This window comes from Clavispora lusitaniae, assembly GCF_014636115.1.
Source record: "Clavispora lusitaniae strain FDAARGOS_655 chromosome Unknown tig00000105_pilon, whole genome shotgun sequence".
NCBI classification, from domain to species: Eukaryota; Fungi; Ascomycota; class Pichiomycetes; order Serinales; family Metschnikowiaceae; genus Clavispora; species Clavispora lusitaniae.
In genome coordinates this window covers 640,291-653,204 of record NW_027093978.1, presented here as the reverse complement: position 1 = coordinate 653,204, position 12,914 = coordinate 640,291, and the positions used below count along the sequence as shown (strand labels likewise).

Below are 12,914 nucleotides of genomic sequence, written 5' to 3'. Positions count from 1 at the left end.
CTTTCATCACAACACCAAGTTTCTTCTTCGCAGCTTCCAAAACAACATAATTTTCATAGTCCTGGTCTGTCTATGTTGTTTCTCCCGTTTTTAATATCGTCTATTTATGCCCTGGCACTACCCCCATGGGAACTATCCGACTCCTATATACTAGACGCCATCTCCGAAGACAAGGTTGAGATTGATAACATCTTAAAGTCGCCCATAAACTTCAAGGATTTCCCGCCTTTACTCAGGCTGCCTACAGATGAGGAGCGAACTATAAAAGATGGCGAGATTCCCCGCTATGTTATTGATTATGCGCCGCTTGTTCATCTTTACTCCGAAGAGCGATACTGGCCCTATGATATCGCTGATTTCGTGGAACATTTTCACGCCACATACAAGAATGGCACTCGGGTCACAAACGACAAGCTCAATATCTCTACTTTGGGCGATTTGCCTGATCTTCGTTCCATATATTTGACGGCAGACGAGGATTTCGATATGGACCCAGACTGGATCACGGGCTCGCACAATAAACCGTCCCTTTTGAGCGGTGAAATCAAAGATGCACCGGCTACACTCATCGTCGTGGATAAGGGGAATGGGTGGGTAGACGCATTCTGGTTCTACTTTTATTCATTTAATTTGGGTCCTTTTGTCATGGGATCCGGTCCTTACGGCAACCACGTGGGCGATTGGGAACATTCCCTCGTTCGCTTCCATAATGGGGTGCCCATGATAGTTTGGATGTCTGCTCATGGCGGTGGTGGCGCATACTATTTCCACAATTTGGAAAAACATGAACTAGATCCCAACCACCCGATTATTTTCTCCGCCAGAGGAACACACGCTAATTATGTTTCCGTAGGTACGCATCCTCATGATCTACCTTACGACATCTTGTGCGACTTTACCGATAGAGGTCCTTTGTGGAACCCCACCAAAAACTATTTGGGATACACGTACGACGGTAAGTACGTATATCCAGCCGAAAATAATACAAATGCGAAGCACAAGGGAAGAGAGCTTCGCTACGGGAACTGGCTTACTTTTTCAGGCCACTGGGGCGACAAGAAGTTGCCTGATAATGACCCAAGACAAGAACACTCTCTCATTGGCGGATACAAGTATATCGATGGACCTCTGGGACCATTGAAGAAGAACTTGTTGCGCATAATCCCTTGTGAAAGACACAAGTGGTGGAATTTCTGGAACGGATGCAACGTTCGGGAGAATATCAAGTGGGGAATAGGTGTTGAGAGTGAAGGCTACAACTGTGGCAATATTTTTGTCAAGGTGCGCCCCAGGTTCATCAGAAACCTCCTACAGAAAATCACATGGGGCGGTGGCTTTTGTTTCGTGGTTGATTTAATTTATGGTTAACACGGTTTCGTGTTCGTCCCAGGGTGTGTACTGTATAAGCTTATTACTTTCTTTTTTTTTTTTTTCTCTCACAAAAATTCCTACGCATTAGTCATGTTCTCATGTACAGAAACGACCATAATGCGGCGTTTTCATTTTGCCGTGAGTTCGCACATCGGTGCCTTATTGGGCCCTTCCGATGCGTTATGTCTTTATCTCAAACGCTTTGCGAAAGTGCTGAAAGAGAATATAAACCATTGCTAATATCCTACAATTTTCAATAAGTTGATAAGTTGCACAAGACAATATTGTAGCATTGCTTTTGTAATCATCTACTGCAGAAAGAAGTTTCTTCCCATGTAGCATGCAGCATGGCCGTTAGGTGCTATAACCGGTTCCTGCAAAGTGTCATTTTTATCTTGCTCCAAAAGTTCACGCACTTTATTTCTCTCCAGCTGCTTATACTTTTCCTTCTGCGATATGGATAACACTAAAACAGAGTCCTACGTCGAGGGGTACTCCGAGTCATACGAAACAGAGGCTCATCTGAGATGGCAGAACTTCAAAGACTCGTTTAAGCGTGTTTCGATGGAGGAAGAAGACGAGGATATGTTCAGATCCATGACAGACATAGAAAAGGCCAATCTTCTAACATCAAAGTCGCCTTTGCAACGGAAGCTCAAATCCAGAAATATCACCATGATAGCCATCGGGTCATCTATTGGCAGTGCCTTATTTGTCGGTTCTGGTGCCGCTTTGAATACCGGCGGTCCCGCTGGTATCTTGATTGCATGGACAATTACAGGTTTGGCCATTTTCACCACAATGCAAAGTTTGGGCGAGTTGTCAGTCGCCTTCCCTGTGAGCGGAGGCTTCAATCTATATGCTACTCGATTCATTGACTCATCGGTTGGATTTGCTGTCGCTTGGAACTACTTCATCCAGTTTTTGGTTTTGCTTCCGCTTGAGCTTGTGTCCAGTTCTATCACTATGCAATTTTGGAACAACTCCGTCAACCCAGACGTATGGGTTCTCATCTTTTACATTTTTGTTTGTTCCATCAACATGTTTGGTGTCCGTGCCTACGGAGAAACTGAGTTTCTCTTTTCTGCCATCAAAGTCGTTGCCGTTGTCATGTTCATTATAGTCAGTATTGTCTTGGCTGCCGGAGGTGGGCCAAACAACAAGTATGTTGGTTCCGAATATTGGCACAACCCAGGAGCTTTTGCCAACGGATTCAAGGGTTGTGCCTCTGTCTTCGTTACTGCTGCATTTGCATACGCTGGAGTCGAACTTGTTGGTCTTGCTGCTGCTGAATCGGAAAATCCCAGAAGAGCATTACCTCGTGCTATCAAGCAGGTTTTTTGGAGAATTTTGATGTTCTACTTGGTGTCGCTTACTTTGATTTGCTTCTTGGTGCCTTACAATGACGATAGATTGCTTGGAGCATCTAGTGTGGACGTGAACGCTTCTCCATTCGTTATTGCAATTGAGCTGGGTGGAATCAAGGGCCTTCCTCATGTGATGAATGCTGTCATTTTGGTGTCAGTTATATCGGTTGCATCTACATGTGTCTACGCCACGTCAAGAACATTGACATCATTGGCTGAACAGGGTTTGGCTCCAAAGATTTGTGCCTACGTTGATCGTGCCGGAAGACCATTGGTGGCAATTGGAATCTCCAATCTATTTGCATTGCTTGCCTTCATTGCCGCAAGCGGAAAACAAGCTGAGGTGTTCAGCTGGCTCATGAGTATTTCTGCATTGAGTTCGATTGCGCTGTGGATAAGTATCAACTGGGCTCACATCAGATTTAGAAGAGGTTTGAAGGCTCAAGGTAGAGGCACGGACGAGTTAACCTTTGTTGCCCAAACTGGCACATTAGGGTCGTATTTCGGCTGCATTGTATTTGCGTTGGTTTTGGTTGCCCAATTCTGGATTGCCTTGTTCCCAATTGGAGGTTCGCCCAACGCAGAAGACTTTTTCATGACTTACTTGGGTGCAGTGATTTTGATTGTCTTTTACGTAGCCCATAAGGTGTGGAAGAGAAACTGGATTCTTCAAATTCCTGCCAAAGACCTTGATATCGACACGGGAAGACGTGAGCCTGACTTGGAACTTTTGAGAGAACAAATCAGACAAGAAAAGGCCATTTTACGCTCGAAACCATGGTACTCGAGATTCTACCACCTATGGTGTTGATTCTCTTTATTTCTCTTCTTTTCATGCGACCATTTCTTTTCATACTAAAACATCAACTTTTCTTTTAAAGCTTATTGTAATTTTGTATTCTGTATTTTGTATTTTTTTGTGTTTGCCCATTCATATGAACACATGTGTCGGACGTGATGCAAACTCCGATATCTTATTTTGCCAGATGTCGCGCATCCATCATCATAAGTCGCACCAGGGTCTAGTTCGCCTAATCTTCAGCACAGAAAATGTCCAAAAAGGGCAGCGTCCACAGTGGATTTAGTGGCGTCTTCAAGTCATTTACCAAGTCGCTAAAACCAACATCGGGAAATGTCCATGTTGTCTTCAATGCACTGGTCGTTGGTGGAGGTAAAGACATGCCGAAGCTACTACTTCAACTTCAAAGCGGATCATTGACATCCAGAGCCTCTGCTGCGTCTGAAATCACAGAAAATATAGAGAAGTACTCCATCTCCTCGATCCCAGAAGTGTGGTACCTTGCGAGAGACTTGTGCGACCATAAAGCTCAATCATCAATAAGAAGAGTGGCAGTGAAACTAATGATCCAATGTATCAAGCATGCCGAGGTTGCCGTGAGCAACAAACTAATGTTCTTCAACGATATAACAACGTATTGTCAACTTCGAGAGTCCAGTGTCGATGCCGAGTTCGATTTGTTTCTCAATGCATTGCGAAATCTTACCGATGATGGGAAGGATATTCACGATTTGTACATTTACGACTCGAGCAAAAACTGGCGCACATTCATTATTCAGAGCTTCTCGTCTCTTTCGAAAACACAGCTCAACAGCTCCGATGACTCTGCTCTGCGAAATCTACTTACGTTGGTGCGCTACTTGAAGAACTGTTTCAAATTCAACTCCAATGTCATTGACGAGGAGATGGTAAGTTCTATTATCCGCATCTCACTTCGTGTGTCCGAGTCCGTGCAGAATACGGATCTTTTATCTGCCCTTCTTGAGTTGATCAAGATAATACTGATGTTTGGATTTGTTCCACAAGACATGTACTATAATGTTCTCATTTCCTTATGTCGTCTCAGTGCATCTGCCGAAAACCTTAATGAGCTTGCCTGGGAGTCAATCAAATCTATGTATTACAACTCTCCGACTACAGTCTTCAATACCATGTGCCAAATACTCCAAAATCCAGAATTTCAGCAATTTGAATCATGGGATACTTTATCATCAACTATCCATGATCCATCACCCAAAAGCTCGGCTGCATTACAAAAGTCACTTTTGGGCGCCCTAGATATGCTAGAACGCATTCTCTTAGAGGCTGGTACGAGATCTTTTGCCACGGACTACACGTCAGACTTAACCATAACATCGTTGATAGATTGCATGAACCAAAAAGTGGGGGTTATAAATACTGGCATACTTCGAATGTTAGATCATCTTCTTGCAGACCATGAAGTCTGTGACGCCCTTTTCCCATTCCAGTCCTGGTATTCATCTTCGAGGTCAATCTTTCTTCTACTATCGAGTTTTCGAGTGCAACTGGAACAAGAATCAGAGTATTGGACATCTCTATGTTCTTCAATATTTCAGCATTTTGACAGCGGTTCTCTTCTTGCACCTAAAAGCAAAATCATTGACTTGTTTATGAGATACCCTGATCTACTTCCGAAAAATATCGCTGAGTATTGCCTACATTACTTCGAAGAGGAAAAACATTGTACCATACTTGATCCCTTTTCTAAGGAGAATTGTCGAAAGGTTCTTGACAGTTTCTATTATTCCCATGGGAAACCAAGAATACCATCTGAACTTAGAATAAAAGCTTTATCAACGATTGTCCACGGCTATGAATTTTCATTGGCTATGGCAGATGATTTTGCTATGAATAAGGACATTATATTGGATATTTTACGAAGTTCTTTGGATGAAGACGATCCAGCGGTACTCAGTTTTGTGGTAGAGAGTTTTCTTTCCGTGTTTCTTAAGAACTCATCGTTGGCACTTTTACAGTCATTGATTGCTCTTTTTATTCCATTATTGCAATCAAAAAGGAGACCAGACAGAATCAAGAGCATCGTGTCCTTAGGTTCGTATGGGTCGAGTTCCGTGCATCCGAGAGTATCATCCATCAAAAGCGTAAGCGAGAAACAAGAGGAGACCGTGTATGTCAGCCCAGGATACATCACTCTCTTAGCAAGGACATTTTGTAAACACTTTGTGATTTTTTGCGTGGAAGATGCCCTTAAAGCCAAGGAGACTTATGAGTTCTTGCTCCACATGCTCCGTTTCTGCTTGAATTCGGAAATGTATGAGCCGGTGATAGTATTGCTCAAATGTTTTATGAGGCTTCGTGCAACATCGGATCGGGTCTTGTATTTCACTGAACCAGCTAATATGGGGGGCTTAGCGACCGCATTGAAAAAAAATAAAGAAGACGAGAGCTATACTAACGAAGAAAACAATTGGTGGGTATATCCTGAGGGTTGTGATTTCCTTCCTAGGGAGTACTTTGGTAGGTATAATCAGAATTTACAGGCAGCTCAACCAGGATCTACAAGTCTTCATATTGGGCAACATGACGTGGTTCATTTAGACTTATCGCCGTACTTTAGCACAGTTCTCACCATCTTGGAGGAATTTTATCATTGGGAGGTGTATTCATTTGTCTGGGCACACTTATGTTCTCAATTAGCGAACAGGAGTTTCTTTGCTGGTCAAAGAGATTATATTATGAGACTCCATAAAGTTGTATGCGACCAATTGACTTTAAGAGTCCCGAAAAGCCTTGTGTTCCCTTTGAAGAATTCCGAGTTTACTAAACATGATTTGCAAGTGGTGTGCATCAGAACCATGTCATCTTTGATAGGGTACCACACGGACTTTAGAAAATCTGAAGAAGATCAAATAGTCAGCTCGCTTCTTTTCAGTTTAGATTCGTGGCAGCAAACTGCAATCCCTTGTTTCCATTTGCTAAACGTGTGCTGTTATGAAATCCCTTTATCATTGAAGAAATTCCTTACTGCCATTTTGACTAGATTGCAGAACGGAGTTACGAGTGCGTTTGCCAGTTCGCCAGCGCTTGAATTCCTTATGTCATTGATCCATGTTCCGTCCATGACTTCAAGCTTTACACTGGGTGATTTCAAGCGCGTATTTGCAATAGCTTTCAAGTACATCCAGTATGCTCTTGATGTTAAATCACGGGGTGCAAATTCACTCGATGGTGAACAACCATCCATTTTACAGAGCCATGGAGTGGATGCAGAGGTCGATAAGAAAGCGTCTACACAAGCTACTGAAATCACGCCAATACTCAACGAATATCTTCTAGTGGTCTCACAATTGGTGGTTTGTCTTCTTTTTTTGAAGATAAAATTGTACGATAGGCGCCATTTTAGTGGTTTCATTATCAAAAACATCATCATTTCAAGTGGGTGCAAAAACATTAGAGATTTGGATGAGCGGTCGATTGCGTTCTTGGACTTCATATCAAGGTTCACATTTAGTGACATACCACTTGAAATTGTCACGAACAATAAACGGACCAACTCGACATCACTTGTGAGCAACAAATGGATTGTGGGACACTCCATAATCACTATTGAAACAGAAAGTTCCAGCGGCAATTGCGCCATTACATTGAGAAGGCCGACAGGCATATCTGTATTTGACATGAAATTAGATAAGTCCATGTTGCCGGCGACGCTTCGTCAGGAAGAGAAGAAGCCCATTGTAACGAACGGATACTTTTTGTTACAAATGTTCAAGCCTCTCGATCCGTCGAACACTTCCAAACCTATTGCATTGCTTGAAGATGCCGCCACCGAACGAGCAATAAACACTTTGGACCGTCTTGCTGTTGTATCTCAACATAAGGTTGGAATTATGTATATCGGACCGGGTCAGAAGAGCGAAGAAGAAATCTTGGGTAATGCGGTTGGATCTGCTGCGTTCAATATGTTTTTGGATGGCATCGGCCACTTGGTTAGATTGAAAGACTGCCGGTCAGTTTATATTGGTGGTTTGGACTCGGAAAATGGCACCGATGGTGATTATGCCTACTTTTGGAGCGACCATGTGGCGCAATTGGTTTTCCACACAACCACATTAATGCCTACACTGGCTAGTGACAAGTATTTTTCATCCAAGAAAAGACATATTGGCAACAACCACGTGAACATTTTCTTTGACGAGTCTGGGGTTCCGTTCAATTTTAACGTGATCAAGTCACAGTTTACTTTCATGAACATTGTCATCTCGCCGCATACTGTGGCCCAGAATGGTGATAGCGAGTGCGATTTTTACATTGTGAAAACCTATCGGCGTAGTGGAGTGCCAGGTATTTTCTCCACCACGCATTTTAAACTCATTTCGAGAGAACAACTCCCGCACTTTGTTCGGAACACAGTTCTCTTGGCCGATCGACTTGCTCAAGTTTGGCATTATTCGGTAAGAGGAGATTACACCACAAACTGGGCACTTCGTGTCCGGCACATTGATGTCCTCACGCAAAAGGCTCTAGACTCCCATAGAGCCCTTAAAGATGAACAGCTTCGCTCGGGAGACCAATCTGGAGCGACGGAAAATGGTACGGCGACCGGTGAGAATGCCTATGTTGATATGACGCAGTCCTTCTTAGAACAGCTCCAGCCGACGTCTGTTGCCAGCGTTTCAAGCAGCCAGATTGCCTCCAAATTCGAGTACGTTTCTGACAACGACAACGAGGCATACTCGCTTCTAGAGTTCAACTCTTATGTTTGAGCAAGAATGTAATCTCCTATCGTCGGAGGTGAGGTTTCCAGACGGCGATAACGGGGTATTGCATACAAGCCACGGGAACACGAGGGCAATCATGGAGTTATAGCTCCGGCCTGGTCTATATTGCATTTATTGTCTTTACAAGTACTGCTTTATTCTTTCTTTGAGCTTGTCTGACACCTAGTAGCCATCATCTACTACATCCGAAACCCCAATGGCTCGTGCGTTCATGCAGGTGAAAATAGCTCTTGGATATCCGAGAATGGCGCAGATATGTAAGCTTCTCTCTAATGTGCAGGCAAGCCAACGGCTGTGGCGTCTTGCTAATCTCAATGCATCTGCTGCACTTAAAAAATGACTATGGACATTTAAGAGAAAAAAATTTCCTTCTCCAACCACTATTAGTACAAACAGCTAACCCGACGGTGGCCCAGCCCTACTGAAGCTTTGATGGCGATTCCCGACTTTCAGAAAATCACCTTGCTGGCGGTGAAATCAGTCCAGAGCACTTTGGTGAGCGAGAGAGATGCTCTAGCAAATTTGGCGGCGCAGTATCTGGAAAATATTGACTGCCAAGTGGAGCTAGTTAACGCGTTACGGCTTTTCTATGAGACCCATTTGCGTGGTGGGAAGATTGTAGCTTGCGGAGTTGGCAAGTCCTACAAAATTGCTACGAAAACGGTGGCCACTTTAAAGTCTCTCTCAATCAGCACAGACATTTTACATCCAACAGAGGCTTTGCACGGTGACCTTGGTTTGATCACTGAACGTGATTGTCTTTTCTTTTTCACGGCAAGCGGCAATACCCCGGAGCTTCTTGCTCTACTTCCTCATATACCTGCCCTGGTGCCCATTGTGCTTCTCTCATGTAATCGCGAGTCTAAGCTTTCCAAGTCCAATGTGGTGAAATCTCTATTGCAGATTGATCTTCCGGATCATTTGAAAGAGACAACCGTTCATGGAGTACCTGCGCCTACCGTTTCCACCACTTTGCAACTAGTCATGGCCGATTCCGTTGTTTTGGCCTTGGCGGAAATGATTGAAAATGATCACATCAAAAGGAAGAAAAAGTTCTCCATGAAACATCCTGGCGGTTCCATCGGCTCGGATTTGAGCCACTTGAATGACAATTTGCTACGCAGGGAATCACCTTCAACTTCGGCTTCTTCTGGTAGTTGTTCGTCTCTCTTATCCTTGGACCAATTACGAGAATGCATTCAAAGAAGCTCTGTGGAGGGTGGTGCTTCCAATGAAACGATTTCTTTGGATCTGGATTCAGAGAGCCTGAGTGTACACAGCTCTGACGTTGTCCTTTCTGTGCAAATCAAGAATACTTCACAAAATGCCATCAAAAAATACGACATTGAAACTCTTCGGACTTGGACTGAGGTTGAGTTTCTTAAAAATATTGCGTTGTATGATTACATCATATGCCAGGACGGAACTGTCGTTTCCGCTTGCAAAAGTTCCGATCTTCGGACATCGTATAAGTCCAAGATTTCTCAAGATGGGGCACTGTGGGAAAGTTTTGAACCAATGTTGAAAGAGTTTCACATTATTGAGCTCTAATTTTATATCTCTCTAACATTTTTTTTCATTTCTCTCTACGTTGAAGTATCGTAAAACCTTATCTGTAAATTGTATGTTTGTTGTTCATATCTTAGTTCATATCTTATCCCTAACGTGAATTACAAATATATTATTTTTATACCATAAAGAAAACACTAAGATGACAATTTGCAGCTTGTGTTGAGATCACCATCAGAAATGTTGGAAAAGGCGCTAATGGGTATGGTGCTTTTTACAGATTTGAAAATACCCAACCTAGTCCGAATATATGATACAGGCATTTCAGATGGATTCAACAATGATGAAACGTTCTTCACGACCGATCAGCTTCAACCAAAGCCGTTTCAGCTACAGCAATCATTTTCTCGACTGAAGCAAGGTGCTTGCCGTAACTGTTTTTCATCGAGAGCTGTTTCAAATATTGTCTCAACTTCACCACCAAGTCCTTCTTCTCTTTGCTCTTAGCATGGAAACACTCGACAAGTTTCTGGATCACATAATTGGCATATTGATCTTTCATCATCAAAGCCAACGGAGAGTCATCAGCGACAGTTTCCTTCTCCAAATCTTCATTTCCCAACATGACTTCACGCCAGATTCTTTTCCGTTGTTCTAAAGTGCCGTGTTTGATACACTTTTCTATGACATTAGAGGCGAACTTGTGTTTGGAGAAATTTACAATGGAGCTGAATGCAACTTCAAAAATCTCCTCTTTCTCACTTGGTGTTCCACGTTCTAATATATGTTGGATCACATAATTTCCATATTGATCCTGAATCAAGTAAAAGAGGAACCTGTTTAACTCAGCCAAAATATGTTGTTGGTCTTCAATATCTGAGTATTCTAACAACCGTTGAATTACCCGACAACCGTATGGATGAGTAGACAAGTGATAAATGTGGCTATCTAAGCTGTCCAAAATGAAGCGAACATTTTCAAACGGAATCTTCTCGATAGATTTTTGAATAACGTGATTACCATTTTGGTCCTTGGCGCATGAGAGAACATGATCTTTCAATTCCTCGACGATTTCGATTTGGTCTTCCAAAGGAATCGCTTCCAAAGCTCTTTGGACGACTCTGCAGCCATACATTTGCAATGAGAGTTCATGGATATTTCCTTTCATATAGCCCAATAAAATTTGTCGCTGACTATCAGATCCAAACTCGAAAAACTTCTGAATCACATAATTACCAAACACATCGGTCATCAAATCATAAGAAATATCTTGGATCTCGCTGAATACCATTTCCTTCTCCTCCGCTGTTGCACTAGGCAATTTCTGTTGAATAAATCTAGAGCCATGTTGATCTTTGGTGAACTCAACAACATGCCCATGAATATCCTTCAAGTAAAACTCTTTACTCTTGGGGTTGGAACGCACTTCTTCCAACAAAGGCGAGCGGTATATGTGATGGCTGCTTTTGCCACCATTATGTCCTCCTCTGCCGGTTTTACCTCTTTTTCCGTGATGAGGTTGTCCAGAAAGTGGTGGAACAAAGCCTTGAGCAGACGATCCTCCATCTGCTCTGACTTCTATCGGAGGAGGTGGTGGAGATACACCCTGAGGGGTTGGTGTATACATCGAATAAGGACTAAAAGGATGAAATACGTATCCTGCTGCACTTGGATGAGGTTGGCGACTCATTAATCCAATTCCAGGAATACCAGCATTTCTAGTTGGCAGCTTCGATCCTGTTACTGGTGCGCCTTCTTGTACCGGTTCAGTCGGTTTTTTGGTTTCGCTGACCCCAGAAACAGATGTACTATCACTTTCAGGAGTGCCTTCGGTACCACTCATCATGTTGCTGACTCCGCCTTCCATAAAATTACCCATCATGAAAGGGGGCGTATGAATTGGAGGCATCATTGGACCCGATTTAGGATAAGGATTTGGAGGAATAGGCGCACCAACATGGGGAAAAGGGGAGTTTTCAAGAAAGTAGTTAAAGGTTGCAGCTGGCGTGAAAGACGTTGCAGTAGCAGGATTCCAAAAACTTTGCGGATGCTTGGAAGCTGCCTTTGATGCGTCTGCCCCCGAAGCATTGTTTCCAGGATTGTTCAAATCTGAAGACAAAACTGCAGGGGTTTGAATAGGGGAGTTGTTGTTGAAATTGTCAATTTTTTCACTGATCGATTGGTGTCTCGAACCTCTGGAAGAAGCGATATTCAAATTCTCGTTCATGGATCCATGAGGAGAAACATTCAACAGCGGTACATTGTTTTCATAATTGAAGCTTGTTCGGCGGGCACCTCCATCCAACGAAAGTGTAGCTATCGAGTTAGAGAGTTCGATATCACGAGTAGCATCTGCCACGCTTGAGAATTTCTGAAGAAAACTATCCTTGGGTGGATGAATGTTGGCGATACCGCCACTGATAGATGCAGTTCCTAATTGAATTGGGGCATTCTTAGACGTTGCAAAAGTCACTGGGGCGTGAGGTCCTCCTGTGCTTGCAGCATAGGGCACTTGAGACAAGCTGTTTTTGAAATCAAAGAGGTTCGACTCGAGTTCGCTTGTTTCTTGAAATGAGAAACGTCTGGACTCCATCAGACCAGTATTCGAATCAACTTGGTCGAAAACGGAACGGAATTTTGACGTGACTCGAGGACTCGCGGGGTCAGACAGGTTTGACCAGATAGTTTCGGATGGCATCTATGTACAAGTAAGGCCGAGGTATATTCTCACGTTGAGAGAACTGGGTGAAGCGATAAGGATGTAAGAGGACAAATGTGAAATTTGTTTTTCAAAAGGAGAAGTAACGAGGGCAAAGTTTCGATTTGTTTGTGTTTCTCTCTTTTTGCCTCTATCCGTCTTTTCTATTCCACAAGCAAAAGGCTCTTTTCTTGGATAAAAAAAATGGGGAAACAGCCGTTTAACGCCCGATACAACACTTACGATGCTAAACTGGGATGGTTAGATCTTGAGTGAAGCTGGCTTAACGAAACGGATAACGTCAAATGTATGCGTTAAAGTTCCCTGATTTGTGGTGAATTTTGAAAGCACCAAGTACTATACAGGATAATAGGATTGTTGTATGGTGGTCATACATGACGTTACTC

At 43.1% G+C, this 12,914-nt stretch overlaps 5 protein-coding genes across 5 annotated transcripts; 4 read left to right on the top strand and 1 right to left on the bottom strand. All coding sequences in view use genetic code 12, as the record gives it.

The window, feature by feature from the left end:
* Positions 1–72: 72 nt before the first annotated feature.
* Positions 73–1,368, top strand: FOB63_003314 (uncharacterized protein; the record flags this gene model as incomplete). Its single annotated transcript, XM_002615570.1, has 1 exon — positions 73–1,368. The coding sequence occupies one exon, from the start codon at positions 73–75 to the stop codon at positions 1,366–1,368; it is 1,296 nt and encodes a 431-aa protein (XP_002615616.1).
* A 459-nt stretch (positions 1,369–1,827) lies between these two features.
* On the top strand, positions 1,828–3,549 carry GAP5 (Gap5p; the record flags this gene model as incomplete). The annotated part of the gene is made up of 1 exon (XM_002615571.2): positions 1,828–3,549. The coding sequence occupies one exon, from the start codon at positions 1,828–1,830 to the stop codon at positions 3,547–3,549; it is 1,722 nt and encodes a 573-aa protein (XP_002615617.2).
* A 239-nt stretch (positions 3,550–3,788) lies between these two features.
* TSC2 (Tsc2p) lies at positions 3,789–8,285 on the top strand (the record flags this gene model as incomplete). Its single annotated transcript, XM_002615572.1, has 1 exon — positions 3,789–8,285. One exon carries the CDS (start codon positions 3,789–3,791, stop codon positions 8,283–8,285), a length of 4,497 nt encoding a protein of 1,498 aa, XP_002615618.1.
* Positions 8,286–8,732: 447 nt separating this feature from the next.
* Positions 8,733–9,851, top strand: FOB63_003311 (uncharacterized protein; the record flags this gene model as incomplete). The annotated part of the gene is made up of 1 exon (XM_002615573.1): positions 8,733–9,851. The coding sequence occupies one exon, from the start codon at positions 8,733–8,735 to the stop codon at positions 9,849–9,851; it is 1,119 nt and encodes a 372-aa protein (XP_002615619.1).
* A 313-nt stretch (positions 9,852–10,164) lies between these two features.
* On the bottom strand, positions 10,165–12,507 carry PUF3 (mRNA-binding protein; the record flags this gene model as incomplete). The annotated part of the gene is made up of 1 exon (XM_002615574.1): positions 10,165–12,507. One exon carries the CDS (start codon positions 12,505–12,507, stop codon positions 10,165–10,167), a length of 2,343 nt encoding a protein of 780 aa, XP_002615620.1.
* Positions 12,508–12,914: the final 407 nt, after the last annotated feature.